The sequence below is a fragment of the Nesoenas mayeri genome (genome assembly GCF_963082525.1).
Source record: "Nesoenas mayeri genome assembly, chromosome: 15".
In the NCBI taxonomy this organism is placed as follows: domain Eukaryota; kingdom Metazoa; phylum Chordata; class Aves; order Columbiformes; family Columbidae; genus Nesoenas; species Nesoenas mayeri.
Window position 1 is genome coordinate 17,205,152 of NC_137559.1, and position 27,546 is coordinate 17,232,697.

Sequence of the window (27,546 nt, forward strand, 5' to 3'; positions counted from 1 at the left end):
CCTATTTATAAGACTTTTCCCATATTTTAGACATTAAGCTACCCTCAAGCAACAGCATTTTATAAAAATACATTTTATATGGCCTATAAAAGCTGCACAAGTGCAAAGGCACCTAAAGAAGCTTCCCTTTACAAGTGCATCCAGGCTCTTTTTGACCAGCAACCTAGACAGTCACTGAAAGTGGGCTGGCAACAAAATTAAAGGAACTAATGAATAACAAGAATTTACCTTTGATACAAAGCATTAACGGAGGACTCACAAACCATCTGAGTGCCCAGAATGGCTGAGATGCTGAAATGGTTAAAACACTGAAATCCTTCAGGTTACATCTATTTATGAATTAAAATACTGGGTTTACTTTAAAGATAAGACAAGCTGAAGTCTCTCTCATCTTCCCCACCATTTCCAGACTATTTGAATGAAGTCTAGACCCCTGTAAGTCAAGAGGCGTTGAAACAGTACTTATTTCATACTAACCTTTCCAGATGAAAAGCCAACTTTATAAACAGACAAAGCTGAATATCAGCCAAAAGCAAGCTTATCTAGCAAGCTGCAAGCCATAAAAGACAGAAGTCGTACACCAAAAGCTGGGTCTGAAGTTTCTTGTGTTTATCAGCTGCCTGTGCACAGCGCTTTGCCTTCTGCCACACGCTTCCAGAGCACGTGCTCCGTGTTTGACAGAAACGCTGAGACCGCGTCAAGTACCATTTGTCAACCCTAAGTTCTGTCTCCCAGATGTCCAAATAAAGGAATACCAACCATTTAACAAATTCTTATTAATTACCTGCCTTGCCTGGCAAACCTCAACAGCAAATAGACTGTATTCATTGTCCATTATTGTTTTCAAGTGCTTGTGACTTCGAAATCATAGAATCACTGAATGGTTTGTGTGGAAGGACCTTCCCAGCTCCCCAGTGCCTCCCCTGCCATGACAGGGACATCTTCACCAGCTCAAGGTGCTCAGAGCCCCGTCCAGCCTGGCCTGGGATGTCTCCAGGGATGGTTCATCCACCACCTCTCTGGCCAACCTGGGACAGGCTCTCTGGTGAGCCTCAGGGCCAACAATTCCTTCCTCATGTCCAGCCTGAATCTCCCTCCTTTAGTTTAAAACCATCAACCCTTGTCCTATTGCAAGAGGCCCTGATAAAAAGTCTGTCCCCCTCTTTCTTATGGGCCCTTTTAAGCACTAAAAGGCGCAATAAGGTGTCTCTGGAGCTTCTCTTCTCCAGGCTGAACACCCCAACTCTCTCAGAGCTGTTCCAGCCCTCTGACCACCTTGTGGCAGAGCATATTGCAAAAAGCGACGGATTAGAGCCACTCTCACTAACTGGTTATTGGCAGCTCTGCGGTGACGATGGACTCGGAGCAGCCCGGGGACTCGGAGCCCCCCGGCCGGCTCTGCGGGCACCTCGGCACGGCCGGACGCGCAGGGACGAGCAAACAGGGAACTGACATTTGTCCTCATGCAGCTTCCACTTCCAGCTGCAGTTCACGCTCTAATTGTAAAGAGTAACATGATTTTATCCAAGAACAAGCCTTTTCCACTCATAGTAAATTACAGAATATTGCCAAGATGCAAGTTGTATGAATAACCAAATAAAGTGAAGATTCATTATGCTCATTATTATGAGAAGGCTAAGGGATTTGCTTCTTGTTTCCCAAGGCTTCTGGTTTATGTGTTTTAAGCATGCTGTATTCAATTTGAAACTTAGGAGCAGCTCCAAAATTGCCTATAAAAATACTGCCCTTTCCCCTAGTTATTTTTGCATAGGATAAAAAGAATATTTCCCTCTGAAAATATTCATAGGTCCTTCAGGGTAACACTTCAACAATTAAGAAATGGGAATATGCATTCTTCTTGGCCACATGCACGCTACTCATTGCCACATGAAATTGGAAGAGCTACTCATTAGTTTAATTCAGCGAGTCAGATTTATACTTTTTAAACAGAAAAGCACATGGGCCAGTGTTTTGTCAATCAGTTTTTGAGGGGGTCTTAATGGTTCCCATCGCTCAGGAACACGGCTTTAAAGAGCACTGGGGAATGAACAGATACCTTTTATTACCTACCTATTCAAAATGGATTTCTGTGCATATTAACATGAGAAATCCAACATATTCCCAGGGTGTAGATGAACAAGTGGTTTGGCCATTTAAAACAGGGGAAGCCAGGAGAGTTAGAAGCAACAGAAACAGCAGAGAACAGCCAATACAAAGTGTCACATTTTAAGAGGTCTGTCATTTGATGTAAAGATTAAGCATGAGCATGGAAATTAAATATAAATAGCTACCTGAAATGTGAAAGACAAGTTAAAGAAAAAAAACCCCACCTCTCTTCCAACCTGCCCCCGCTGCTTTTTTTCATTTTTCATCAGGTAAAAATTACTCTTAAAAAGCAAAATCTTCCAAAGCAGCACAGAAAACAAAAAAACCTGCATTTAGGACACAAGATCATGACAATTTAAATACAACCCTTGGATACAATTACACAAAACTAGTAATATGGACAAATCACACCTTCCAAATTCTGTTTTAACACCTACAAGGCTGAACAAAACAAAAGGGCACTGGAGAGGAGTTTTTAAAAAACAAGCAAGATTCATCAACCTGTTATCCTGGGTATGTATTGTCCAGCCAGGAATGGCTGCAGATGTCCAGATTTATTTTGCATCCTTTTAATAATGGGAAAAGCTGTGAAAATAAGATCAGTTTTGTAATTATCTGGGTGGAGTGTTGACTGGGTCTACCAAAGTTTTTTTCAAGATATTGAGGTGCTGGAGCAGGTCCAGAGAAGAGCAACAAGACTGGGGAAGGGACTTGAGCACAAGCCCTATGGGGAGAGGCTGAGGGAGCTGGGCTTGTTTAGTCTGGAGAAGAGGAGGCTTAGAGCTGAGCTCAGCACTCTCTAGAACTACCTGAAGGGCAGTTCTAGCCAGGTGGGGATTGGGCTCTTCTCCCAGGCATCAGCAATAGGACAAGGGGCCATGGGCTTAAACTCTGCCAGGGGAAATTGAGGCTGGAGATTAGAAAGCAATTCTGTGCAGAGAGTGGTCAGGCATTGGAATGGCTGCCCAGAGAGGTGCTGGACTCTGCGGCCCTGGAGATTTTTAAACTGAGACTGGACATGGCACTTAGTGCCATGATCTAGTGAATGGACTGGAGTTGGACCAAGGGTTGGACTGGATGATCTCTGAGGTCTTTTCCAACCTAGTCCATTCTGTGATTCTGTGATTTCAATGATCTGCTGTTCAGTTCTGCAACTCTGCATTAGTTCAGCCAAATAGTCACTATTTGAATCGCGGCTGCAACTGAAAAATAAAGACACCGAATCTGAACTGACTTGAAAAAATATTTGGTAGACCCAGTATCCTGATTTTGTTAAAAACAAGTTTCTCTTTTAGTGAATTTGCCCATCAGCTAAAGCTTCATATGAGCTGCATTTTCCTGGAGAACCAGATCCATGTTTTGGTGAATACAGCAATGGAATGTGAAGTTATTGATCAGCATGGATGGACATCTCGGGAGAGGGGCGACGAGAAACAGATGACCAAGAAACTGACCAACTGAGTATAACATCCCATTCACCTGATACTTCAGAGAAAAGTGGGAGATCAGGAGGATCTCATCCCTTTTCCTTATGGCGACATTAGGAGAGGGCCTTGCGAGTCGTCCCTGCGAACTGAGGCCAGTGACAGACTGAATCCAGCTCCGGTTGGCTGCAGAGTCCAGTCCAGGACTTCGGATGCCAGCTCTGTAGTTGCTGAGACTTTCAATATTGGTTTTGTATATTTTGTATTATTTTCTCTATTTTATCAGTAGCATTAGTAAAACATGGTTAATTTTCCCAGCTCTCTTCTCTCTGTCCTTCTTTCCCTCCCGATCGCCTGTGCTGAGTGGGAAGGGGGGAGAGGGAGGGGTAAAAGGGGGGAGGAGAGGAGGTTAACAATACATCTGCCAGGGTTTCATTGTCACCCTGCAATCTAAATCCTCGACACTCAGTCAACACTCCACCCAGATCATAACAAAACTGATCCTATTTTCACAGCTTTTCCCATACACTTTCATTACTAAAAGGATGCAAAATAAATCTGGACATTTTTCCAATGCTTAGACTGACATATGATGCAAATGTGACCACCTTATCAATACGGGGAAACTTCCATAGGCCCTTCATGTTCGCAGTCCATTTATTTTCCACCCATGTTTTGGCTGCACACGTGTGTTCTGTTCACTGCACATATTCCCACGGGCTCCAAGCCAGGACCAGCGTGAAGAGGTGAGCACAAACATTGGGCACTGGATCGGATTGTTTGACAGTTCTCCAAGGCTTTTCATATAGTCCAGGAGATGCAGACGTATTTATATAAACAGCCTAAAAAACAGGCCACATAATCAGTTTTTCCTGGGTTTTTCACTAAAACGGAGCTCACTAAATCACAAGTACAAATGGTGACTTGTATTGCCAAAGCAGCTCATTAAAGAATTTCAGATCAGGAAAGAGAATAACAGAATTGATTTTATGATGTATTTAGTAAAGAGAGCAAGAAACCAAGAGGTTTAAGCGATTTTACAGTGCAAAACACAGGGTTTTTTTTGTAATTGAGATTGCTATATTTTGTCAGCTTGGTTGGCTGCTTTCAGTATATCAGATTTTACTAAACTAATTTTATAAAAATCTATTAAACACTATAATCACCTGAACTTGCAAACAAATAACTTGTTTCCTAGTACACAGGCCACAGAACAAGCTTCACTGGTTGTCAAAGCATAAAAAAAAGACATACAGAGAGCACTGCCAGAAACATTCATTTTAAATATTCTGCTGACATTCAGTTCTTTCCACCGTACGTAGCTGCTGTAGCAAAATATGTATATATATATATATATATACACACATATATTTTTCAGTTAAAACCCAGTTGTGTTGAATGTGTATGGCCAGCACTCAGAAGACAGGTCAGTCGCTGTGGTGACAGTGGTGGGGAAGTTACCGTAGCAGCACCCAGGAAAGCTTTCAGCATATGAAATGGCATAAACCACATGGGTGTTTTATAGAAAATAAAACAAGTCTCACTCAGAGAAACAAACAATCAGCTTGAAAAGCATAGGGAAAGGCAGCACAGATATACAAACTGACAATGACCTAGAGATATTCAGTACATCAGGGCATCTGAAGCAAAGAGCGGAAACACCACTTGGTTGCATTCCACCGCAAAGACAAATCCTCCTGGCAGGACAGGAAGGTGGAACAATTCCAAGGCTTTATTCCAGCTTTTCTCAGCCTATATCTCACACATGGAGATCAAACTCCGTACCTCACATCTTGTAACGGACTCGCTGCTGCACGAGAAGCTTCTCCCTCGAGCCCTGGACGATGTGCTGCCATCCCCACCAATGGAACACGCACAGTTTCCGTATCATGAATGTTTCAGAGGTAAGAAACTAAGACGATGTGTGCACAAAGTGCCAGCAACGCTTTCCTGGGTTACAGGGCGAGCTAAAATATGACCACATTTATTTGGACATAAGCCTTTATCTGGAACTCCTCACATGAAGTTATATGGTCCTTATATCTATATATAGATGAAGAAAGAATGGCTCTTCCTGCTCTGGAGCATTTGCTGTAAGGAGGCGGCTGGTAAGCACTCAAAATCCCCCACAGAGATACGTGCGTATGAGAAAGCACCATAAGCACTCACAGGATGTGAATGAGGAATTAGAGAGATGCACTGATTATGCGTCCAGAACCTGAAAGCGTCTTTATTTCAGCTTCATAAGCCAGATGATGGTGAACTAGGAGGTCTTTTAATTTCTTAACTTAATCATGGGAATTCTGGAAGGACAGCGCTTAGGTGAACAACATTTCAGGCACTTTATCAAGTGTGTGCTTCTGTTCTTGCTGGCTCCACAGCATTTGAGTCAACAGGGCTGACACTATCCATGATGATCTGGGGTATGTTATGGTAAAGGGTCTACTTCCAGTTATTGTGCTCAGCAGTGAGTTTATGGGCCAGTCCTCAAATATATGCCCAAAAGAACTACAGAAACCACTAAAAGCTTGTGGGTCAAACTACAACCAATCAAAAATATTAAAGAAACAACAACAAAACCAAACAACCCCAAAAAACACAAAATATCAACCAAAAACCCAAACAAACCACACCACAAAAAGACTGTTTTTCCTCATAACTGGAAGCAATATTTTCAGTGAATTCAGAGGTGTTGGTCTCTTCATACGCTTTTTGCTTAATTCTTGATTAATTCTTGGTGATTTGACAATAGTGTCACATATTCCGTATTTTTCTTACGACACCTAGATAATGTTTTGCTCTGTGCTCTCAGTCAGCTTATTATAGTGGAAATGGTTCTTTCTACAGTATTTTGCAGTAGTAAGATATTGCTATCTGTCCTAATGTGTGGATTAGTAATGTGGGTTCACTAAGAGTATTTACATATTCATGCACAAATTTGTTTCTTTAAACTAATCCCTCTCTCCTAAAATCCAAACCAAGAAGCAATATATTAAAAAAATCAAACCCAAACCCAATCAACTTTCAAGAAAAAAGTTACACATGTATTTCCATGACCTTCTCTCAAAGCTCAGCTCAAACGTCCAAATGAAAATGAAAAAAATTAAGGTCCTGATGGATTGCATACACCAACTGCAGACACATTAGCAGGCCAGATTGTTAGGAGACTTATGTCCAAAGGATATTTGCAGACAAAGACCATAGAAGTCTTTGACAGCTCTGCCTTGTGCAAAGTGACAGTAAAAAACCTCAATAAACACACTGCATCAACTGAGGAAACCAGCATCGCTGTGCCTGCAGGGTCAGGTACTTCGAGGGGACGGAATGAAACACGAAACCCACCAGCCAGTGCCGTTTGGGTGTATCTGCTACAACACGCGCTGGTGCTATAGGAGCTCAGCTCCTCCTACAGCATCTGAACCATGGCAGGAGTTTTGCTGATAGAACCACAGACCCTGTTGGCTCAGAGCATTTTAGAGGAGCCAGGTGAAGTCGAGTCTTAATACCAAAGTAAATTCAGCAACACTTACCTATTTGTACTTGTTCTGGCTGGCTCAACGATACAAATGCTGATGTGTCATCGATCCACGAAACCTGAATGTTACCTAGAAAAGGCAAAAGAAATTATGATGACTATGCTCAGAAATGCAGCATTTCCTAAAGACACATGGAATCACAGAATCCCAGAGTGTCGGGGGTTGGAAGGGACCTGGAAAGCTCATCCAGTGCAATCCCCCCATGGAGCAGGAACACCCAGATGAGGTTACACAGGAAGGTGTCCAGGCGGGTTGGAATGTCTGCACAGAAGGAGACTCCACAACCCCCTGGGCAGCCTGGGCCAGGCTCTGCCACCCTGACCGGGAACAAGTTTCTTCTCATATTTAAGCAGAACCTGCTGTGTTCCAGTTTGAACCCATTGCCCCTTGTCCTGTCACTGGTTGTCACCAGAAGAGCCTGGCTCCATCCTCCTGACACTGCCCCTTTCCATATTGATCCCCATGAATGAGTCACCCCTCAGTCTCCTCTTCTCCAGCTCTTCTGAAATCTAGCTAGATAAGTAAATTTTCTAATTATAAAAAAGAAAAGCCTACTTAGATTTAGTTTACATGATATACATTAGAGTAGCCAGCTATTTAGGACTAAGTGATAATAATTTTGATCATTGGCAAAACCATTCAGCATGGTTTCTGACGTTTCGCGGTACTAAAGGTCTAAGGCTGCTATTAAGAGCCTCTACTGAGAAGTCAGACATGAAAACTTCTTTAAACACTTCGTAGGGCACATGAATGTAATTCTAATAACTCAGTCTTCGAAGAACACAGCTCTGTGCTGCCCGTGGGGCTTTGCCGCAGGGAGAATGTGCTCTGGTGAGACACTTCGCATTTCTCAACGCAGGAAAAGCTCAAGTTGATTTATGATTGCAACTCAAAATCGAGGTGCATTCAGACCCTGACACTGAGATTCCTTTGAAGGTTAGAAATTACCGCACAGTTTAACACTGATGAGTTATTGCTCTGAATTTCTGTCAGTATCACGTCCTCCTTTTTTGTATTACTAATTGTAAAACAGTCAAAATAATCATTTGAGCCATCTGAGACTCTTCCATGGCATGGAAGTGCCATCTACATTCTGTCCCTTTCCCACACACGTAGTTAAATAATTCCAAATCTACCCTGAACAGAGCAAAAATTAGATCAGAAAGAAAAATTCTGCTGAACATCTTGCAGTTGTGCCCTTAGCATAAAACCTCGAGGATCAGCGACGGACTCCAGTGTCCTGCAGGAGATCAGCTACTATTCAATGGCCTTCAGTGCCCGTATTTTCACTAAGTACCAATTCAAAATAAACAATAAAAATCCAACCTATTGATGGCACATCATTTCAGTATCATGTACTTATTTATTGCTGCAGAAAAGCTGCTGCACTCTGAATGACTTTGATATTTTAAGTAATTGAGGGTTTCAATACCTGCCAACATATGCTGCCTTTATACTCAGATTTATACATTTCAAACATATAATTTTAAGGACAAGGCAAACATTAAATAGTGGACACTGAGCTGCAATCTGAAGAGAACTGCAACAAATGCTCTGATGCAATTCTACATGCTTAAAAGATACTCTTCTCAGTCTACATCACATTTCAATACTATTAAGAAATAAGAATTTAAGAGAGACAAGATTTATAAATTAGCTCATTCAGCAATATTGCTAAATATTGTGCATTTCAAAAGCATGGTGAAAGGGCAATAAAGCTTTGAAAAGCAAATGCATCTGTGCTTGAAGTGCAATATTTAGCAATCAACACAGCTGCGCGCCAGCTCTCTGTAGGCTAATCCAAATCAACCATATACTGCAAGAAAATAGATTATCAGCTCCAGAGAAATGAAGCAGAAGATTTCTCTCTCTGTACTTGTAGAACAGATCAAATGGCTCCAGTACTTTGAAGGACACCAGCCCAGCCGGTCTGACCCCGTGTCGATTTGCTGCTGGCAAACAACGGCCCTTCCGGCAAAAAGGGCAACACCGAGACAAGAATTATCAAGAGCAACCAAATATCATCGCCCAAATAGGAGCAGATGAAAATCTGCTCTGTTGCTTCCGAGAGGAAGGTGCAAAGTAACGTGGGTTTTTTTCTATAAATAAATTTGAAAACCCTCTCTATATAAACACAAACATGCAAACATTAAAATCCACACAGGACAAAATGATACAGATGGATCATGTCAGTCAAACGGCTTTTCCTTCAGTTTTGATACCACAGCATCCAAAGGGATGGAAAGGCTTCTGTATAAGGGACAAAGTAAAGCAGGACTCAGCCTTCACAAGAAAATTCTAAGGAAGACGCCCATACATGTCTAAGTGGAAAATACGAGAACAGGAATTATATAAAAGACATACAGAGGGGTTTCACTATTTTATTATAAAACAGCTAAGGGGCACTTAACAAAGCATAAAGATACTTTCAAACCAAAAGAATTCTTCACATAGTACTTAATTGCTGCAGATGACAAGGATGTATATGGGATAAAGAATCCTCTGAGGCTGGTTTACAGAAAGAATCGGAAGGCTCCAAATAAGAGATGCAAGAATGGGCTCCAGCTCCCGCATCCCTGCAAGCACCAAGAGAGCTGCTTTGCTTTGCCTCTCTTCTTATACATTTCCTAAACAATTGTTAGTGACAATTAAACACTTAGGACAGGTATTAGGACTATATGGACTTTCACGTCACCAAAAAAGTTTATTAATATATTCTGCTTTCTTACAATTAAAAAAAAATGGCCACATTGACACCATGACAGAATTGCTGACAGTTTTGGGACACTGACTGCATTAGACAACAGAAATAGTTGAAGCTTTTGGTCTACGAGCAAGGGTTGAAACAGATATTAATATTAAACACAAACGGCATTTTCCTGGTGAATAATTGAGAAGGGTTAACAGAGTTTCCACCTTTCTGGCCGGAAACCAGGGTGCACAGAAACAACAGCCAAAAGCAACATTGGCATGAGAAGGAGGAGGAAAGGCCAGAAACGGGCAGAGAAAAATAGGATTATTCCGTTTTTAAAGGAAAAAGACCCAAAGGCCCTCCCCAAAAAAATCAACACTCAAAGCTCACATATCTATAGGAACATCAGCTCAGAACACTTAATATTCATACTATGAGCTAGAAAGTTTGCTTAAAATAGATAGTTCACCCATAAAAGGGATATTTTTCAAGCTCTACGTTCTTTTTCTTTAAGCAAAGTGAGTTTGCAGTTTGTTTTAAGCAAACAGTGAGTTTGCAGTACAGCAGGTCACAGGAACAGACGTCACCATGTATGGAACTTGTAAAGGAGTCTCAAAAATGTACTTAAGAGTCACTTAAAATTCACCTGTACAGTAGCTTGGACTACAAGAGCAAGATTTAAATACACAAAGGACTGGTTAAACTTTAGAAGTAGTTTATACATCTTCAGGATCACTACGAACCCACGAACCACATCAGCGTTCAACTCCCTGTGAAAGACTCTCACAAAATACAACACGTAGGTTTAATTGCACTTAGAAAAATTTTAACTAGTAGTTTTTATAATACTTTGATAGCCCAAAAACATTAGTTGAAGTGAAGGCTATAAACAAAAGCTGTATTCCAGCACATATTATTTGAATACCTTTATTTCGTCATGCTCATGTGAAATACAAACTATGAAAATATAAGAATTTAAATAAAATATTTTAAGAGACTACACAGCACTGCAAGGACTTGTGCGGTGAAACCACATTCACCCATGACACGAGAAAAAACTCCCGCAGGAAGGTGTGTCCCCTGGTGCGGCTGCAGGACAGGGAGACATGGGAATCATGGACACCCCATCTGGAGCAGCAAATGTCCAGGAGGTCCCAGTCGGCACTGCAGCCCCTTCAGCTGTTCCACTGCTTCCATTAGAATCACAGAACCCCAGAGTGTCAGGGGTTGGAAGGGACCTGGAAAGCTCATCCAGTGCAATCCCCCCATGGAGCAGGAACACCCAGATGAGGTTACACAGGAAGGTGTCCAGGCGGGTTGGAATGTCTGCACAGAAGGAGACTCCACAACCTCCTGGGCAGCCTGAGCCAGGCTCTGCCACCCTCACCAGGAACAAGTTTCTTGTCGTTAAGTGGAACCTGCTGTGTTCCAGTTTGAACCCATTGCCCCTTGTCCTGTCACTGGTTGTCACCCAGAAGAGCCTGATCCATCCTCCTGACACTCCCCCTTTCCATATTTATCCCCATGAATGAGTCCCCCCTCAGTGTCCTCTTGTCCAGCTCCAGAGCCCCAGCTCCCTCAGCCTTTCCTCACACGGGAGATGCTCCACTCCCTGCAGCATCTTGGTGGCTGCGCTGGACTCTCTCCAGCAGTTCCCTGTCCTGCTGGAACTGAGGGGCCACAGCTGGACACAAGATTCCAGGTGTGGTCTCGCCAGGGCAGAGCAGAGGGGCAGGAGAACCTCTCTGACCCACTGACCACCCCACTTCTAATCCACCCCAGGTACCATTGGCTTTCTGGCCACAAGGGCCCAGTGCTGGCTCATGGTCACCCTGCTGTCCCCAGGACCCCCAGGTCCCTTTCCCCTACACTGCTCTCCAACAGCTCGTTCCCCAACTGATACTGGAACCTGGAAAGAAGCTTCATGGAAGACTACAACTTTGCTTCAATTCATACTACACTAAACAAATTCCAAATAATTTTTCTATTAAGTCAGATTGATGTGGCTATTCAATCGAACAATTGATTTTAAATTCTGATAAAAGCTTAATTTAAAAACATTTTTTGTTTAACTGGTGTAATAAATCAGGATAATTCATGTCTGTTACTGCCTGGGCTATGGGCAAATCACTGAAGCTCACGTTGTGCCACACTCTGACTCTCTGTCCAGCTACAACTGAAAAAGCACGCGTACTCCTGGAATTTTGGAAAGAGCAGTCTGCAGTTTGTTTAGAGATATCACAGCAATAAGATCTAAAACAAAATAGATATCAAGTCCTACCCAAACACCAGGAGTTTGTAAATCGAGATATGAAAATACTCCACTCTGAGATCTGGGGAAGTGAGCGACAGGGCAATTTCAGCCTGGAACAGTATTTTGCGATGTGTAGGTGTGACCCCTGGTGGCAGCGACCTGGGCTTGTGTTCCGCACCAACGCTGACCGGTAGGAAAAAATATACGGCTGAGTCTAGAAGCGTGCTGAAATGACGTCCAAACGGTGTTGTTTCTTACCCCATAACAGCAAATCTCGAAGAGATCCCAGTTGGGAACATTAAATCCTATCCAGTATTACACTGTCACCACGCTGCAGGACAGATCACAACATCAGAAGGAACCGAGTGCATTTTATACAGGTCCGGAGACCCGGCACAGACTAACGAGCCACAAGAGAAGAGCAGCATCATTCTGTAAAGCAGCGCGGTGACCCAGAGCACGCACAGACTCAACCAGACTGAGCACATCGAGGAATGTCCAACCTTTTCCTGGTGGTTAAAGGTCCTTCGGATACCAGAGCAGTTACTTCTGTGGAGGCTGGGTTCAGGTTTGCCCTGAATCCGTTTCCCTCACTTAAGTCATTAAGTGTGGTATATGGCAAGCAAAAGAACAAGATGAAACAGCCTCAAGTTGTGCCTGGGGAGGTTTAGATTGGATATTAGCAACAATTTTTTCTCTGAAAGGGTTATTAAGCATTGGAACAGGCTCAGTGGTGGAATCACCATCCCTGGAGACGTTTAACAGATGTATAGATGAGGATTAGGGCCAGGGGTTAGAGGTGGGCCTGGCACTGTCAGGTTAACGGTTGGCCTTGATGATCTCAAAGGCCTTTTCCAACCCAAACGATTCTCTGATTCTATTACTTTGAAACAGCCACAGTGTGCTGATCAAGTACCAGCTCCAATCTCTTTGTTTCCTTGTCTCTTAAAGGCCCATTTTTAAGAGTCCCAACTAGTCATTCATCTGCTTAAAAACACATACAAAAATACACAGAGTTTTTACAGTGATGATACTCCAATTGACAAAATTGCTATTGGGTTTTGAGTAAGACTGGGGGCAGGAAAATTACAGTGCCAAGCAGAACATTTTTAGGAATAGGGAAATCACAAATCCAGTCATACATGCTGTGCTTAATGCTACCAAGATTAATGTAAAGAAATTATTTTATCCTTTTTAAATGAGAAAGCAATCCTCCCCAATAAACAATTGGTAAAAGCAGTCCTCTTTTCTTTTTAAGCAATTACATAAAGCAATTATTACAGAACCTAAGGAAGGCAAGATGCATAAATGTCTATGACATGTAACATTTAATAAGCTACTTTTAATAACGTATTGTTAGTATTGCGAGCAAATATTTCTGGAAAATAATGCAAAAATATAGAAAAATTATTTTAAATTACTTGCAAGCCCAAAAGATCTCTTCTGAAGCACCACCATACCCAGCAATGAAAAACTAGAAACCAACCCACAATAAAAATCTTGGGAACAGCATCCAACACAGGGATGTATGAAAGCTCATTCTAGTTCTGCTTTAGGGATTAGGGATGCAAAGCATAACTGCTGTTTGCTGCTGCAGGGGTCAGGTCTCGGGACATCCCTGTCAGCTCATCGGGATCTCATGTCCTTACCTTAAATACTAACACTCAGTAGAGGAACAACAGGGCTACTCGCCTGCAGTTATTAGATGACTTTTTTTGGTTTCTTCTGACTTGGATGGTGTTCACAATCTCAAAATCAAATTGCCCGTTTTCAAGCTTGCTTGCTGAACCTCCTATTAATTAGCGTCTGGTGTTAAGCAGACTGCAGGAGGAAGCTTATTCCTAAAACCCTGACCTGCCTTTCACACGAACCACCTATAGAAACTCTCACCTCCTCCCAGGAGAGGCTGGAAATGAAACGATCAAAGGCCCACGATATTCAACAAGCACCACATACAAAGATTCCTGAAGAGCAGCCAGTAAGGGCTGCAAGTCATCATTACAAACAACATCCAGAGGACACCATTCAAAAATAACTGAAGGCAATTAATCATTACCTGTACTGGAGTAAATTTGAATCAAAGATTAAAAAATAACAAGCAAAACCAGCAGTACTTGCTAATGACAAATTTGGAAAAAAATAAACCCAAAACCAAACATATAAGGCAGGACAGACTATATCACTCACCAAAGGCACTGAAAAGCTGGTAAAGGTCACTAGTCTTCCACTCTTTGGGGAAAGTAACATGAAGAACATGATCTCGTTTCGGCTGCACTGCGGAACAAAAATAAGAGTCACTCCTGGTATCTTTAGAATATCTAAGATGGTCACGTAGGGTTGTTTTTCTAGTAAGAAAAGAGGCCAAGATCTATATCAGGCACCAAGGAAATGTACCTGCAGTTATGCACGAAGCAGACACAGTAAATCCTACTGGCTCTGCAGGAACCCAAACCAGCATCACATGCAGTGGGAACTGCCCACAAACCCAGACCTTCACATCCTTGTGCCAAGATCAAGGACAGAACTAAAAACCTCTTCATTCTCCAGCTTGAGCTTGAAAAAATTCTTAACAATAAATAAATGTGACCATTTTTCTGTCAATAAAAACGTACTGTGAAACAATGACCAATTCAGTTTTCAGATAACATTAGGTAGCAGCTAGAATGTACACACTGACAGACTTTTTTTTAAAATTAAAAACTATGTCAAAAAATAGCATAGAAAGGCCAACATGTAAAGAAGAAGTGCAAGAGAAGTCTCTGGTGTACACTGGAAGTTATTTGGAGTTTTGTGAATTAGAGAGAGAATCCAAGGCACAAATGCTGGACACGGTGAGGGTGCAGCAGGAATTATCACTGTCCGCCTGCCCCATGACACATCCCGCCTGCACGTCTGCTCCTGGGCACCATCAGAGCCAGGAGATCAACAGGAGCGACTTTTGCCTTTCCCAGGAAAGATCATTTGTACATAAGAAATCACCACAATATACACAGGACTGAAATTCCTTTCACTGGACACAAGAGCTTTTTAGAACCCATGAATTCCTACTATATTTTAAAAAGAAGCAAGTGGAATACTATATTTTGTGGTGCAAAGATACTGAAATATTTCTCATATTCATATGAAACTATTAGCAAGTCATTAAGTGAGCCTCTCCACAGGTATCTGCAGAGATTTCTGGTTTTATGCATGACACATTGCAGTGTCTCCCCTTGTCTTTGTATGTCTGATGTTAGACAGAGGCTGAACCATTCAGGTGGAGTATTCCACTTAGTTAAAGTAACTCAAAGATTAACTACACACAGCTTTCTATGATCAGATCTTAACTTGACCACACAGACGCACTGCCAGGAAGAACTTTCCTCTTCTGCGGGTACAGAGACATAGGGACTGACTTTCATCTCCATGAATGACCCTCCTGAATTCTTTTGTGATAACACACTTTTCTTGTTTCGATCTCCTTTGCTTCCAGCATTGAAACAGGAGAGTTTTTCAAGGTGGATCTGGTTCATGGAGCACATGTGTCCGAAATCAGACCGTCGAGCACTTGCTATCTCTGACTTTCCGGGGTACTTGACCCCATCACACAAGGCAAACCTGTTGGGGTCTTTGCCACATTTGGTTAAGATGCAATTTTGCACTGTTTACTTGTGGATTGCTAATTTCATAAATACGGCTAAGCATTAGCAATTACTACAATTCAGTTACGACTACTAATTGCAGTAAGCGGCAGTGCCTCAGCCTGCTATGTGCTTTAGAGGAGAAAGCACATTTGTTTCTAGGTGTAAATCTGTTCCACAAATAAGTCTTCATTTTTACATAAACTTGAGAGATGCAGCTTTCAACAGCTACTGTGCTTCCTGAATAGAAAGATTTTTATGTGCTTTGGTTTTAAGCCTCTCCATCCTTGCCCAAAGGATTAATGGAATTTTTATTCCCAAATAATATTTTAACGTCTTGCGTAAACTCAACAGAACACAACAGTTCCACAGAGGCCTCTAGAGCTCAAGTTCCTAACCAAAACATGTCAGGAAAATAGGACAGATTTCCAAATGCTCTGTCTTCTTCCAAGGAAGAGACTGCAGCAATTATATTCAAATAGAAAAAGGGAAAAAAAAAATCTCCACAGAAGCACCAATATGCCGGTACCAACAGTAAAAGAACACAGAAATAATACAGTTGTAACCCAGCATCTCAGAAGCGAAATACTGAATGTTTCATGAAATCAGAGGAAAATAAGTTTCATAAGTTTTGGGTTGAGTTACTACTTGTTCTGCTCTGCGTAAAGAACCTGTTTTTTCAGTTGAAAAAAGCAAAAGACCAGGACATGACCTTGTGTTAAGTTGCAACATGGTGTCTAATTAATTGGTCAGCAGAACCCACACAGCTTATAAAGAGGTAAATTTTTCATCTGTCTGATCATATTGGCCAAAATAAAATAGAAATTGGAGTCAGGTATGCAGGAATGCAGCCTTTTCCAGATAAAACTGTTCACTGAAGGTGTCAGGGCAGCCAGTCTCCAGCCAATCGTGATGTCCATGTACGTGCTTTTTTGCGGAAAACAAGCCAGGTTAGCATGTGTTTGTAAGAAACTCCCTGTTAACACATCACGGGTTTGCACGAGCACCGGGGCGGATGGAGACATGAGCAGCAATCCCTTCACCAGCTCACGTGAACTCTTCTTCCTTAAATCTGCTACTTCAAAACCAAAAAGAACACCAAATTTTTTAAGCAACTCTTCTTCAACTCTTGTGACACTACACAAGCTGAACACCCAAACCCCATGAGCTGGGTTAACAAGATCAGTTCTCGCTGCACAGCCCTTTGAGCAGCCAGCAATTCCAAGGTTTACGGATCTGCAATCCAGTAGTGGAGAACTGAAACAACTCCAGTTCCAGATGTTCAAACAGCTTTTTTCCTATTGATTAGAGAGAAGAAACTACTCCTAACCCTCTGGTATCAGCTTATTCTGAAATTTGCTCTGTTAAACCTCTATCCCTTCTTCCTGCTCAGGTGAGAAATATTTGGTTCATATTCTGCTTGGCAGTTATTTTGTGCAGCAACTTTATTCTTTGTAAAGGTGTTTTTAATATACAGTAACAAAAGAAGATGATGAAAGTCACTTTGACATACTCAATACTATTTGACCTGGCATATGTTACCAAACTCCATTATTTCTGGAAAAAAGACACTGCAAAAACTCCCCTACAGACAATACCAACCAGACAGCTTCTTCAACCCACGGGAGCACTGAAATCTCAGAATGGAAACAGAAGTTCCTAAAGCAGCCAGCCAAACGTGCCATCCTAGATGTACTTTTCATTTTGAAGCTTAGAAAATCTCCCTTGTGTTGTGACATCTCCATCCGTCTGTTCCACAGGAGTGGCTTTCACAGAGTCACAGAATGTCAGGGACTGGAAGGGGCCTGGAAAGCTCATCCAGTGCAATCCCCCCATGGAGCAGGAACACCCAGATGAGGTTACACAGGAAGGTGTCCAGGCGGGTTGGAATGTCTGCACAGAAAGAGACTCGACAACCTCCCTGGGCAGCCTGGGCCAGGCTCTGCCACCCTCACCCCAAACAAGTTTCTTGTCGTTAAGTGGAACCTCCTATGTTCCAGTTTGAACCCACTGCCCCTTGTCCTGTCACTGGTTGTCACCCAGAAGAGCCTGGCTCCATCCTCCTGACACTCCCCCTTTCCATATTTATCCCCATGAATGAGTCCCCCCTCAGTGTCCTCTTGTCCAGCTCCAGAGCCCCAGCTCCCTCAGCCTTTCCTCACACGGGAGATGCTCCACTCCCTGCAGCATCTTGGTGGCTGCGCTGGACTCTCTCCAGCAGTTCCCTGTCCTGCTGGAACTGAGGGGCCACAACTGGACACAATATTCCAGGTGTGGTCTCCCCCGGGCAGAGCAGAGGGGCAGGAGAACCTCTCTGACCTACTGACCACCCCCTTCTAACCCAGCCCAGGTCCCATTGGCTTCCTGGCCACAAGGGCCCAGTGCTGGCTCATGGTCACCCTGCTGTCCCCAGGACCCCCAGGTCCCTTTCCCCTATGCTTTCAGATAAAAGAGATTTTCAGAGGCAGACTTTTTTGGCAACTCTTCTTGGCTAAGTACCAAAACAATCCCATAAGCTGGCTGGCAAATGGAAGAAGCATCTTCACAGCTGAGAACCTTTGGCAATGCCTCAATGACCCCAAGTATTTATCCATTCTTCCACTCCAGATCAAACAGTTGGTAAACTAGCATCTAATAGAGGGTCACATCCTCCAGTCAGAGTTTTGGGTGCATGAAGTGGAAAATGTCTCACACCAATATTGCTTCCAGATGGGTATTATTTTTAAGACATTCATGTATCGGTGTAAAATTAAGCTTTCAGCTAGTGGAGAATTAGACTGACCTCCAGGGCTTCATGTCTTCCTAAGTCAAGACACCAGTGGTAACACTCATCTGAAGTTTTCTCCCTCATAGGACCTTTATATTGGTAAAATCTGTTTTCATTTAAATTTGTTAGCAACTTAATACAGCCCTAGGTCTGTAGCCTGAGATAACTTAAATTGTAAAAATATGTCAAGTAATATTTTTCCGTCTGTGTAACCATAATCTCACAGGGCAAAAGCATTCTGCTGTTCTGACTGAAGTAAGGTGCCGCTGCACGCAAATTGTGAACGAAAGCAGCCAGAAGATTTGCAGAACCATTTGCTATTTGCTAGTTTGGATCCTGCATTTACTGCTGGAGTGAGTGCAAAGGGCGAAAAGATGTTAAGACTCCGGTTTGTATCTTGTAGGGTACATATGAATAGTAACTCAACCATAAAGCTGTTAACTTCAAACTCTGTTACATTTAGTTACAATGGTTTAATCTCTTCTAGTTGATCCCATTTATAATTAAGATTCTCAGGTCAAATCTGAAGAACTTATGGCTTTACTGTTTCTTTCCACATAAAGGAGATGTTTGGATCATTTGATAACTGGCTAATAAGTTAAAAACACAGCTGATTACCATGCTTTAGATACATGACAATTCATCTTTACACTTCCTTCTGCAGGAAATTTGTCAGAATGGTAGTAAGTTTACAATGAAATAAGCTACTTACAGTCTGGTCCTTCCAAATTGAGGTACGGTATGTCCATTACTCTCATAAGAAATAGCCTGGAACAAAATGGAAAAGCACCATTAGCAAATCTCTGCCCAAGACCCTTTAATAACCTTTCCTTTCTACGGTTTATTTAGATGTTGTTTCTGAAGAAACAGAATTAATCATCCCAACCATTTCTTAAGCTGTATTAAAACAGACCTTCTAATTAAGCCCAATCCACCATCTAAATATCCAGATTAAAAAGTTACTTGGCATCATGCTAGTTATTTTACTGATTCAACAGAACAAGAAGCTCCACACTCACACTGTTACTGGTGAAAACAATTAGAGCAGGTGGGGAAATGACCATTTAGAAAGTAGCAGCTGCACGCAGTAAGAGCCACTTGCACGGTGGACAGTGCAAAAGCTGGCGTTCTAGATACACATCCCCGCTTCCTGTGCGCTGCACTGTGCTTTTAGATAGAATGGATTTGAAAGCCCTAGAACTGCCCAAGCCATCACGACACTTCAGTGGAGATAAGCAGGATGAGTCCTTTGTGCTTTAACACGGAACTGAAGAGCTTCTCAAAACACTCATGAAACGCTTCCAATAGAAGCTCACGTGCAGCTCTTAAAACAATTTACTCCAAATTAAGTCGCCTAAAATTGTCAGAATATAACTTCAAAAAGCTTCTAAAATGCTTATCAGATTACAGTTACAGTTTTCAACTAAGTAATACCTGATCTAAACAGCTGATAAAAACATCCCAAGTGTGCAGAGTGATCTGTAAGTCCCCTCCATACCATGCTCACTGTTAGTTTTTTGAAGTTTGAATATCACATCATTATGGTTACTTATGTCACTGAAAAGTCTACTGGAATGCAGCTGATAACTTGGTTTTACTATAAATACTCAGAAGGAAAAAAATCCAAATGAAACTAAACACCACTGAGGAGAAAACGCATCGAGCTAGAGGGTCTTGAGTGAAGTGGTCCCAGCTCTGATACTCACTGTCCCATCTAATTTCTCCTCCCGAGTCTCAGGAATACCCAGTACAACATGCACCGTGGCCCCCTGAGCAGTGCAGGAGCCAAAAGGCATTTCATCAATAAAAATTAGAAACATCAGCATCAATTAACCTTAGAAACTTCAACAATTCCAGCACAGCACTGAGTAATGAAGATATTGTACAACAGAGGCAGAGTTACTTATGTGTAGCCTTAGGTGCCCCACTCTATAGCTGTGGCTTTATTATCACACTGAATGGGACAGGGGTGACGCCTGGAGAACGAATCCACCTTCAGAACACAAGGAAACAGAGAAAAATGTCCTTACTCTGACATCTCCTAGAGATCCAGGGTAATACTGACAGGACGTGCAGCGCTATTGCTCAAAAAAGGAACAAAAAATAGCCATCCACCCAAAAACAACAGCCAGGAGAGCCAGTGATCGGGCCACAAGGGCATATTTTTGAGATTAAAGGAGGGAGAATAGGAACAGGGAGTCGGGGACACATCTCCGAGGGGGAATAGCAGGAGGTGGCTGTTTTGTCTGTGGTGGAAGATGTTGGGCAGGGTCGGATCTGCCCTGGCTGGGCAGAAAAGAACCTGCAGCTCTGGCTCTGCTGCTGGGCTGGGCTTTACTGCAGGCTCAGTTCCATTGATTACCTACGATTTGTGTTCACATCTTCATGCGAAATACTGACAAGGTCACTGTTAGTAGGAGCCACAGCTGTCTTCAGACTCCAGAGCAGGGGATAAGCAAAGCCTAAATATACAGTATTTCACCTAGTTAGGAAAAACCGTTTAGTCTTCACTGTCTGTCATCTATGCAGGACAGCAAAAGTTAAAAAAATAACAGAAAATAAAAAAATGTAAAATGCAGATTTGGTGTAAGCTGAGCCACCTGAAGAGAAAACTTTCCCACAATTCTTGGAACCAGCTACTACTCAAATAACTAGTTTAGTTCCCTAGGTAGCAGCTTCAATCAACTTCATCTTTATTTTTATGACAGTACAACTACTGGTAAGAACACTAGCCAAGCTGCCCGCCCCCAGGTGTTATCATGGGAGGAAAACATGACAGTGGCCAACAGCAAGAACAGACTCAGGCCAAAAAATGCATTTAACCGAGATCAGTATTTTATCCTCTGAGACAAATCTTACATGTATTTGTTTGGTCAAAGTGCTATTTCTCTAAACAGTACATACACACACTCCATAAAAAGATGGTATAAATACTGATCTTAAGTGCACTTGAAGTGCGTTAAAGCAGTAACTGCATCTCGTAGCACTAACATCACACAGATTATGAACACTGAGTTATAGCATAATCCATAATTCAGTATCCATAATTATGGTTGGAGGATTCCTCGCCTATCTGCAGAAAATTTGAACTAATAAGGTTGTTCTGTATGACAACATGAACCCTACTTTATATTATATTAGCCAGATTTGCAAGGCTGTAGCTATGACATTGCTTTTCACTACATTCATTCACAATTACTGAAAAGCTATACTGACCAACCTAAAAAAATGTTATTTCCCACACAAATTTTGGTTTCTAATATCCCTTTGTAGGGAAAAGTCCAGATTTCTAAGAGAATTTTTATTTCTAAAGGCCGTCATGCTGTTCAGCTTAATAAAACATGGTGGTTTTATTTCTGTACAAACCTTTCACATTCTGCCTCCAGCTACATCAAAAGAGAAAAGCAAACAAACACAACCCCACCAACATTCAAACAACCCAAAGGGATCCAAAATAAGGTTGGTGTTGAAAGTTTGGGAGGGGCTTGTAGGTTGGGGCAGGGAGATATGGAAGAAGAGATGTTGCTCTAAACAAAACAGGTCAAGAAACTTCAAATTCCAAAGCATATAACAGCATAACATTCGAATTATACACATAAGAGTTTAGGTATTACAGAAAAATGAGTCCCATCATCTCACCCAAGTGTTCACCAGGGGTTACTCACAACAGATTGTTCACACGAACATGATTTTTCAAAGATGTTGTATACACAATTAAGCATAAAGATGACAGAAATCCATTTCTGGAATTTGCGTCTTATTGAGTTGTTTATCGTATAAATCACCGCATTATGCCTAGAAGAGCCAAGTGACCCTAGGGGAAAGTCCGTTTCTAATCAGTTCCGCTCTTACAAGAAGTTGAAACCAAAGATTTGACCTATGTTCATCATTAACCTATAAGACCATCAACCTATATGGTGGCTGATGCTCTTGAGAGGCAAGCCAGAAGTGCCATAACTTTGCTGACATAATGAAAGAGGTCAAAATAACTACTGAAACAAGTCTGTAAAAATCAAAGCCCGATTTTTCAGTTTGAAATTTACTCCCTCTGTTCATCTTAGTGATGTCTATTTAAACAAAACATTTCCAAAACCCTATCAGTCACACCAATCACATAAAGGTGTAATCTCCAAACTGTATTTAAATATTAACACCTAGTATTCTGCAATCTTGAAATTAAGACTTTATAAGCAACCCAAAGAATAATAAAGCGATCTATCTTGGTAATAGTTCAAACTGAGAGCATTGCTTCTAAATAACTGCCTTATAATAAACTCTGTTCAGCTTCTTTCAGGAAAAGCTTTTGTGACAAATAGCATAACTTGCATTCGTTTAGCTTACTGTTTGCATGTTGTAGTTTGTATTTTGCTTGAAGAACATGACTACAGCACCAAGGAAAAGGTTTCCTTGCTCTGACTGCTGCCCACAGGATCAGGGAGGACTTCTGGAGGAAGGAGGAAGAGAGTTTTTCTTCTCTCCAGGAGGAAGAGAGGATGCTCAGCTAGGGAAAGCCGCTAGACCGCAAACTAGAGAGAACTACGCGCAGCAGGAAGCTGGAGGCCCAGAGCATTCCTGCAAAGCAGCCTCAGAAGCAACATACATACTAGGGACCTAACATATTATCACTGGAAATTCCTCACGCCCTGGATGATGCTTACAGGTGCTAAACAGACCAAGTGCTGGAAACAGAGATTGGGCTGACAAGGACACACTGAACAGACCAAAAGGCTTGTTGATTTAAGTAGCCAACAGCTATTCTGACAGGTATTTCACTTGTCTCATTCTGGTTTGTTATTTTGCACTATAGCAAAAGAAGAAACCCAACTCAGCTTTACAAAGACAAGTATTTGCCTGCTGACGGTAAGAAAAAGGTGAGGCAGCCTCGGCTCCAAGCTCTCACCAAGGTGAGCTCACAGATGTTGGTTAGAATACAGCAAAGCTTCAAAGCTCTTGTGAATGCAAAACATGGCCAGCCTTCCAAGTTTCCATGATCTAAAAGCAATATATAGCTTTTCTGAAACAAGAAGCTACATGTTCCGGGTAATGACAGAACTTTCTTGTAAACAGTAATCTTCAGTCCTTGCTTAAGAAATGGTGAGGGGCGGGAAAAGGAGCACTGTTCTCCCTACAATTTTCTGTTAACCTTCCCTTTCATTATAGTTCGGCGGCGTTAACTCCGAAGCCAGAACAGACAAAACAGGTGTGTCTCAAAACTTTGAAATGTTTCTGTGAGAGAAACGTCACATTCAAAATATACAATTACCTTGAAAAGCTTAAATTTAATCTATAATTGTGACAATTTTAGGAGCTGCAGTTTGTACTCATCGCAGGTATGTATCTCTGGAAAGAACTGAAACCACTGTGGTTAATGATTTAAAAAACAAGCCCCTCAATGGCATCTCCTCACCGGCAAACAAGTGTGTGCTGGAGTTACACAAAACAACCCTGTGATAAATCCTGTCGTAAAACCAAACTGTGCTGATTAGTTCTGTCATCACCTTCACATCCAAATCAAGTAGTCATTGCGGGTCCACGTTCAATCTAAGGAATGTACATACAATTTGTAACATCTGCTAGAACATACCTCACACCTTAGTATCAAGAGAATCACCTAATTGCTGTCACTATACTTATTTGGTTTCCAGACCACTAAAAGCTGAAAGTCACTGATCACAATTATTCCCTCGTTTCTGTGGCCTGTCTGAAGCTAAAATAATTAGTTTTGCCAGCTCCTATATGACAGGGTTTTAAAGGATGGAATTTCTCCTGAATTTAAACAAAAGTACTAGCTGCTTTTTAATATCCTTTCCCGTTATGTGACAGGTTATACTGTCGTTAGAAGCTTCAGAAGGTAAAATCTATAGATTAAATATGCAAAGAATCAATTCTGTGCATAAAGACTTTTGGATTTCTCACGTCTTACTTCAATTTGTTCAAATAATTTGCACGAAGTTCCAATTCAAAAGCAAAACACTAATTGCAGCATCATCCCATTAACTACCAATCGTGTATGTTAACTACACCTTCTTAAAAATGTGTTACTTGATAATGTTAACACAACAGCTGTGTGTTATTTGGATTGATATTGTAGTAGGGATATTTTAGTTTGTCCAGACTGTTTGGAGTACTCGGTTTAACCATCACCAGTTCCTGACAGTGTCCTACAACGTAAAGAACACCTGACCAGCTTTCCTTCAGTTCCACTACTCCCAACGCTTACTCCAGAAATAATTCTCTGAATTGTAGACATATTCTCAACCCTGGCATGGAGAAGGCCTTAAAGCAGCTCAGGTACTCTTCTAAGCACCCTTTCAGAAGTCAGCAGCAAGTAAACCTTTCTTTTCAAAAGAAAAAGCATTTACTTTACAAATTCTGGCCCGTTTGCAGCATTACGAGCGTGAACCAGAAAGCCAATCGAAACTGAAGTGTAAAGAAAAACGCAGTTAGCCATTGCTTCTGAGGCTAGAGATGCGTGTTCTAAGGCTAGCGCTGCACTGCCGTGTGTTAGCAGGGCTTTTAATACAACTACTTACTTGTTAAAAAAAGGCTCAATGAGTTCCGATCTAGCAGACACATGGCTTATCGGTGGACTGAGGAATGAACCTGATGAATGAAGAAGAAATTCCACATGTAACAAGGAGCTACGGACAGAACTAAGGAAAAGGTTTGAAAAAGCCTGTGCAGATACCCAGGAAATTCGCCATGGAGATGAAGCACAGCCCAGTAATGTAAGCATCGTATCCTGCTTCGTGAAGCTGTTCGGAAGCTGTGTCGTAACTTGGAAACCCCTCTGCGCTTTCTGAGGAGAAAAGATAATTTGTAAAGACATGATCACAGAAGTTAAAGCCCTGAACACATGCAGTTCTCTATTATCTGAAAAAAAAAAAAAAGAAAGTGGAAGGATTTTCTGTGATTCTCACTGATTTCCAGAAATAGTTCTAAACGCAACTGCACTACATGTATATTGCCCATCTTTAAAGTCCCTTTCATCAAAACACTAAATATTAACGGGGGAATTTACATTTAGACCAACAACAAAAATAACCAAACCACTTTCTTTGCTCTGAAGGAGGAAGACACTTCAGAAATAAGACCATTCTGATCTACTCTTACCTACTTTAGGAGGGCTGAATGGAACCTCTTTTAAACGCTTTTCCAGTTCTGCAAGGGATGTATTATTAATGATCTCCTGCAAGAAAAGACACCATCAATTGCCAATGCCAAGCACTTTTTCCCTGGAAACTGAAATCAAACAGGGTAAAACGAGCATTTATCGCTGCCACCTTGTGTTCTTTAAGGATTTATATATTGCTTCATTGCAAACTAACACACCGGAGAAGTCTGTCAAGACAAGTTTTAAAAAGTTAACTTGCCTTCCCTACAACATAATATCTGTAAGTCATAAGCATTTATTAATGCTTTTCAGAATTCTTGATGATGAATTATGTCAAAGTAATATTTCTATGTGAATCTGGTTCCATGCAGGGTATGTGTGGCAGAGGAAAAGGCAGCACTCACAGCAAGGAAAAATACCCCAAATAGTGGCTATAATACTTGAAGGCATTTAAGCTGCTCCTACACTTGACATTAGCAGAGTTGCACCACTGAGTCCATACGTGCATACAAAAAATCTCTCAAAATATACACAGATTATTAATTTCTTCAAACCAAACTTCTTGAGTAATCGAATACACTTTTTCAATCAGTACAATGAAAAAAAAAACCCAAACTAACCTGCAGAATCAGCAGCAAAAGAAAAGCCAAAAATGTCACACAATCTTTCTTAAAGTTGCCTGAAATTTTGAGGACCGAATTTCACAGAATCACAGGATGTCAGGGGTTGAAGGGACCTGGAAAGCTCATCCAGTGCAATCCCCCCATGGAGCAGGAACACCCAGATGAGGTTACACAGGAAGGTGTCCAGGCGGGTTGGAATGTCTGCACAGAAGGAGACTCCACAACCCCCTGGGCAGCCTGGGCCAGGCTCTGACACCCTCACCCCAAACAAGTTTCTTCTCATATTTCAACGGAACCTGCTGTGTTCCAGTTTGCACCCATTGCCCCTTGTCCTGTCACTGGCTGTCACTGAGAAGAGCCTGGCTCCATCCTCCTGACACTCCCCCTTTCCATATTGATCCCCATGAATGAGTCCCCCCTCAGTCTCCTCTTGTCTCCAAAGCCCCAGCTCCCTCAGCCTTTCCTCACACGGGAGATGCTCCACTCCCTTCAGCATCTTGGTGGCTGCGCTGGACTCTCTCCAGCAGTTCCCTGTCCTGCTGGAACTGAGGGGCCACAACTGGACACAATATTCCAGGTGTGGTCTCCCCAGGGCAGAGCAGAGGGGCAGGAGAACCTCTCTGACCTACTGACCACCCCCTTCTAACCCACCCCAGGTACCATTGGCTTCCTGGCCACAAGGGCCCAGTGCTGGCTCATGATCATCCTGCTGTCCACTAGGAGCTCTAAATCAAGACAGCTGTTTACAGTTATCGGCAAGTCTGCAGTCTGAAAAGTTATCGAGAACTCAGTACAATGAACAAGCTCAAATGAAGCATTATATTGGCATCTCAAAGCACAATTTGATAACTACAGCCTAAAACCTGAGCACCTTCTGTAAAAAATTACAAATATCAACCTAACTGCACCAAACATCAAACTTGCGAGGGATTATTATCTTTGGAAATACAAAAGCCTCTATTCTTACTACAGTACTATGCAAGACAAACCTGGAGATATCTACTAAGTACATTTTAATGAGATCTTGTGTTATGCAATGCTCTAAAGTCAGAGAGGTGCGGACAGACAGATGCTGCTTCGTCAGCATGTCTTTTAATTATTTCGCTCCAAAGGCACACAGGAAAGCACAAGGACGATCACTGATCTCAACACTTCTTTGGAAGAACAGAACTCATGTTACAAGAGGTTTTAAGAGAAACCTGTTGGTTTTTCTCCACACTAAAGAGCAAGACACAACAGAACCTCAGGATGGTGTTCAAGCACCTTTTCCTAAACAAATCTAAATCAGCATTCCCAGTATTCTAAAGGTTTGACTCTACAAGCCGCTTCCAGGTCCTATTTCTTCATGAGTAACACTTTCGTTTCCTCCTGAGGAGACATGCAGTCTTGTGATAATTTAAAAGACCAAAA

At 42.0% G+C, this 27,546-nt stretch overlaps 1 protein-coding gene across 5 annotated transcripts in view; it reads right to left on the minus strand.

Annotated features, from left to right (window-relative positions):
* PARN (poly(A)-specific ribonuclease) overlaps positions 1 to 27,546 on the minus strand; it is a 60,609-nt gene that overhangs the window by 18,141 nt on the left and 14,922 nt on the right. For 3 of the 5 annotated variants that reach the window (XM_080354327.1, XM_080354325.1, XM_080354329.1), the window contains 5 exons: positions 25,517 to 25,588; positions 24,933 to 25,198; positions 19,112 to 19,167; positions 14,200 to 14,286; positions 7,061 to 7,135 (listed from right to left, as the gene is read on the minus strand). In XM_080354327.1, coding sequence (XP_080210453.1) covers positions 7,061 to 7,135; positions 14,200 to 14,286; positions 19,112 to 19,167; positions 24,933 to 25,198; positions 25,517 to 25,588 — 556 coding nt within the window. Of the gene's footprint in view, positions 1 to 7,060; positions 7,136 to 14,199; positions 14,287 to 19,111; positions 19,168 to 24,932; positions 25,199 to 25,506; positions 25,589 to 27,546 lie in introns of all 5 variants that reach the window. The other 2 variants (XM_080354328.1, XM_080354326.1) reach the window with 2 other exon arrangements.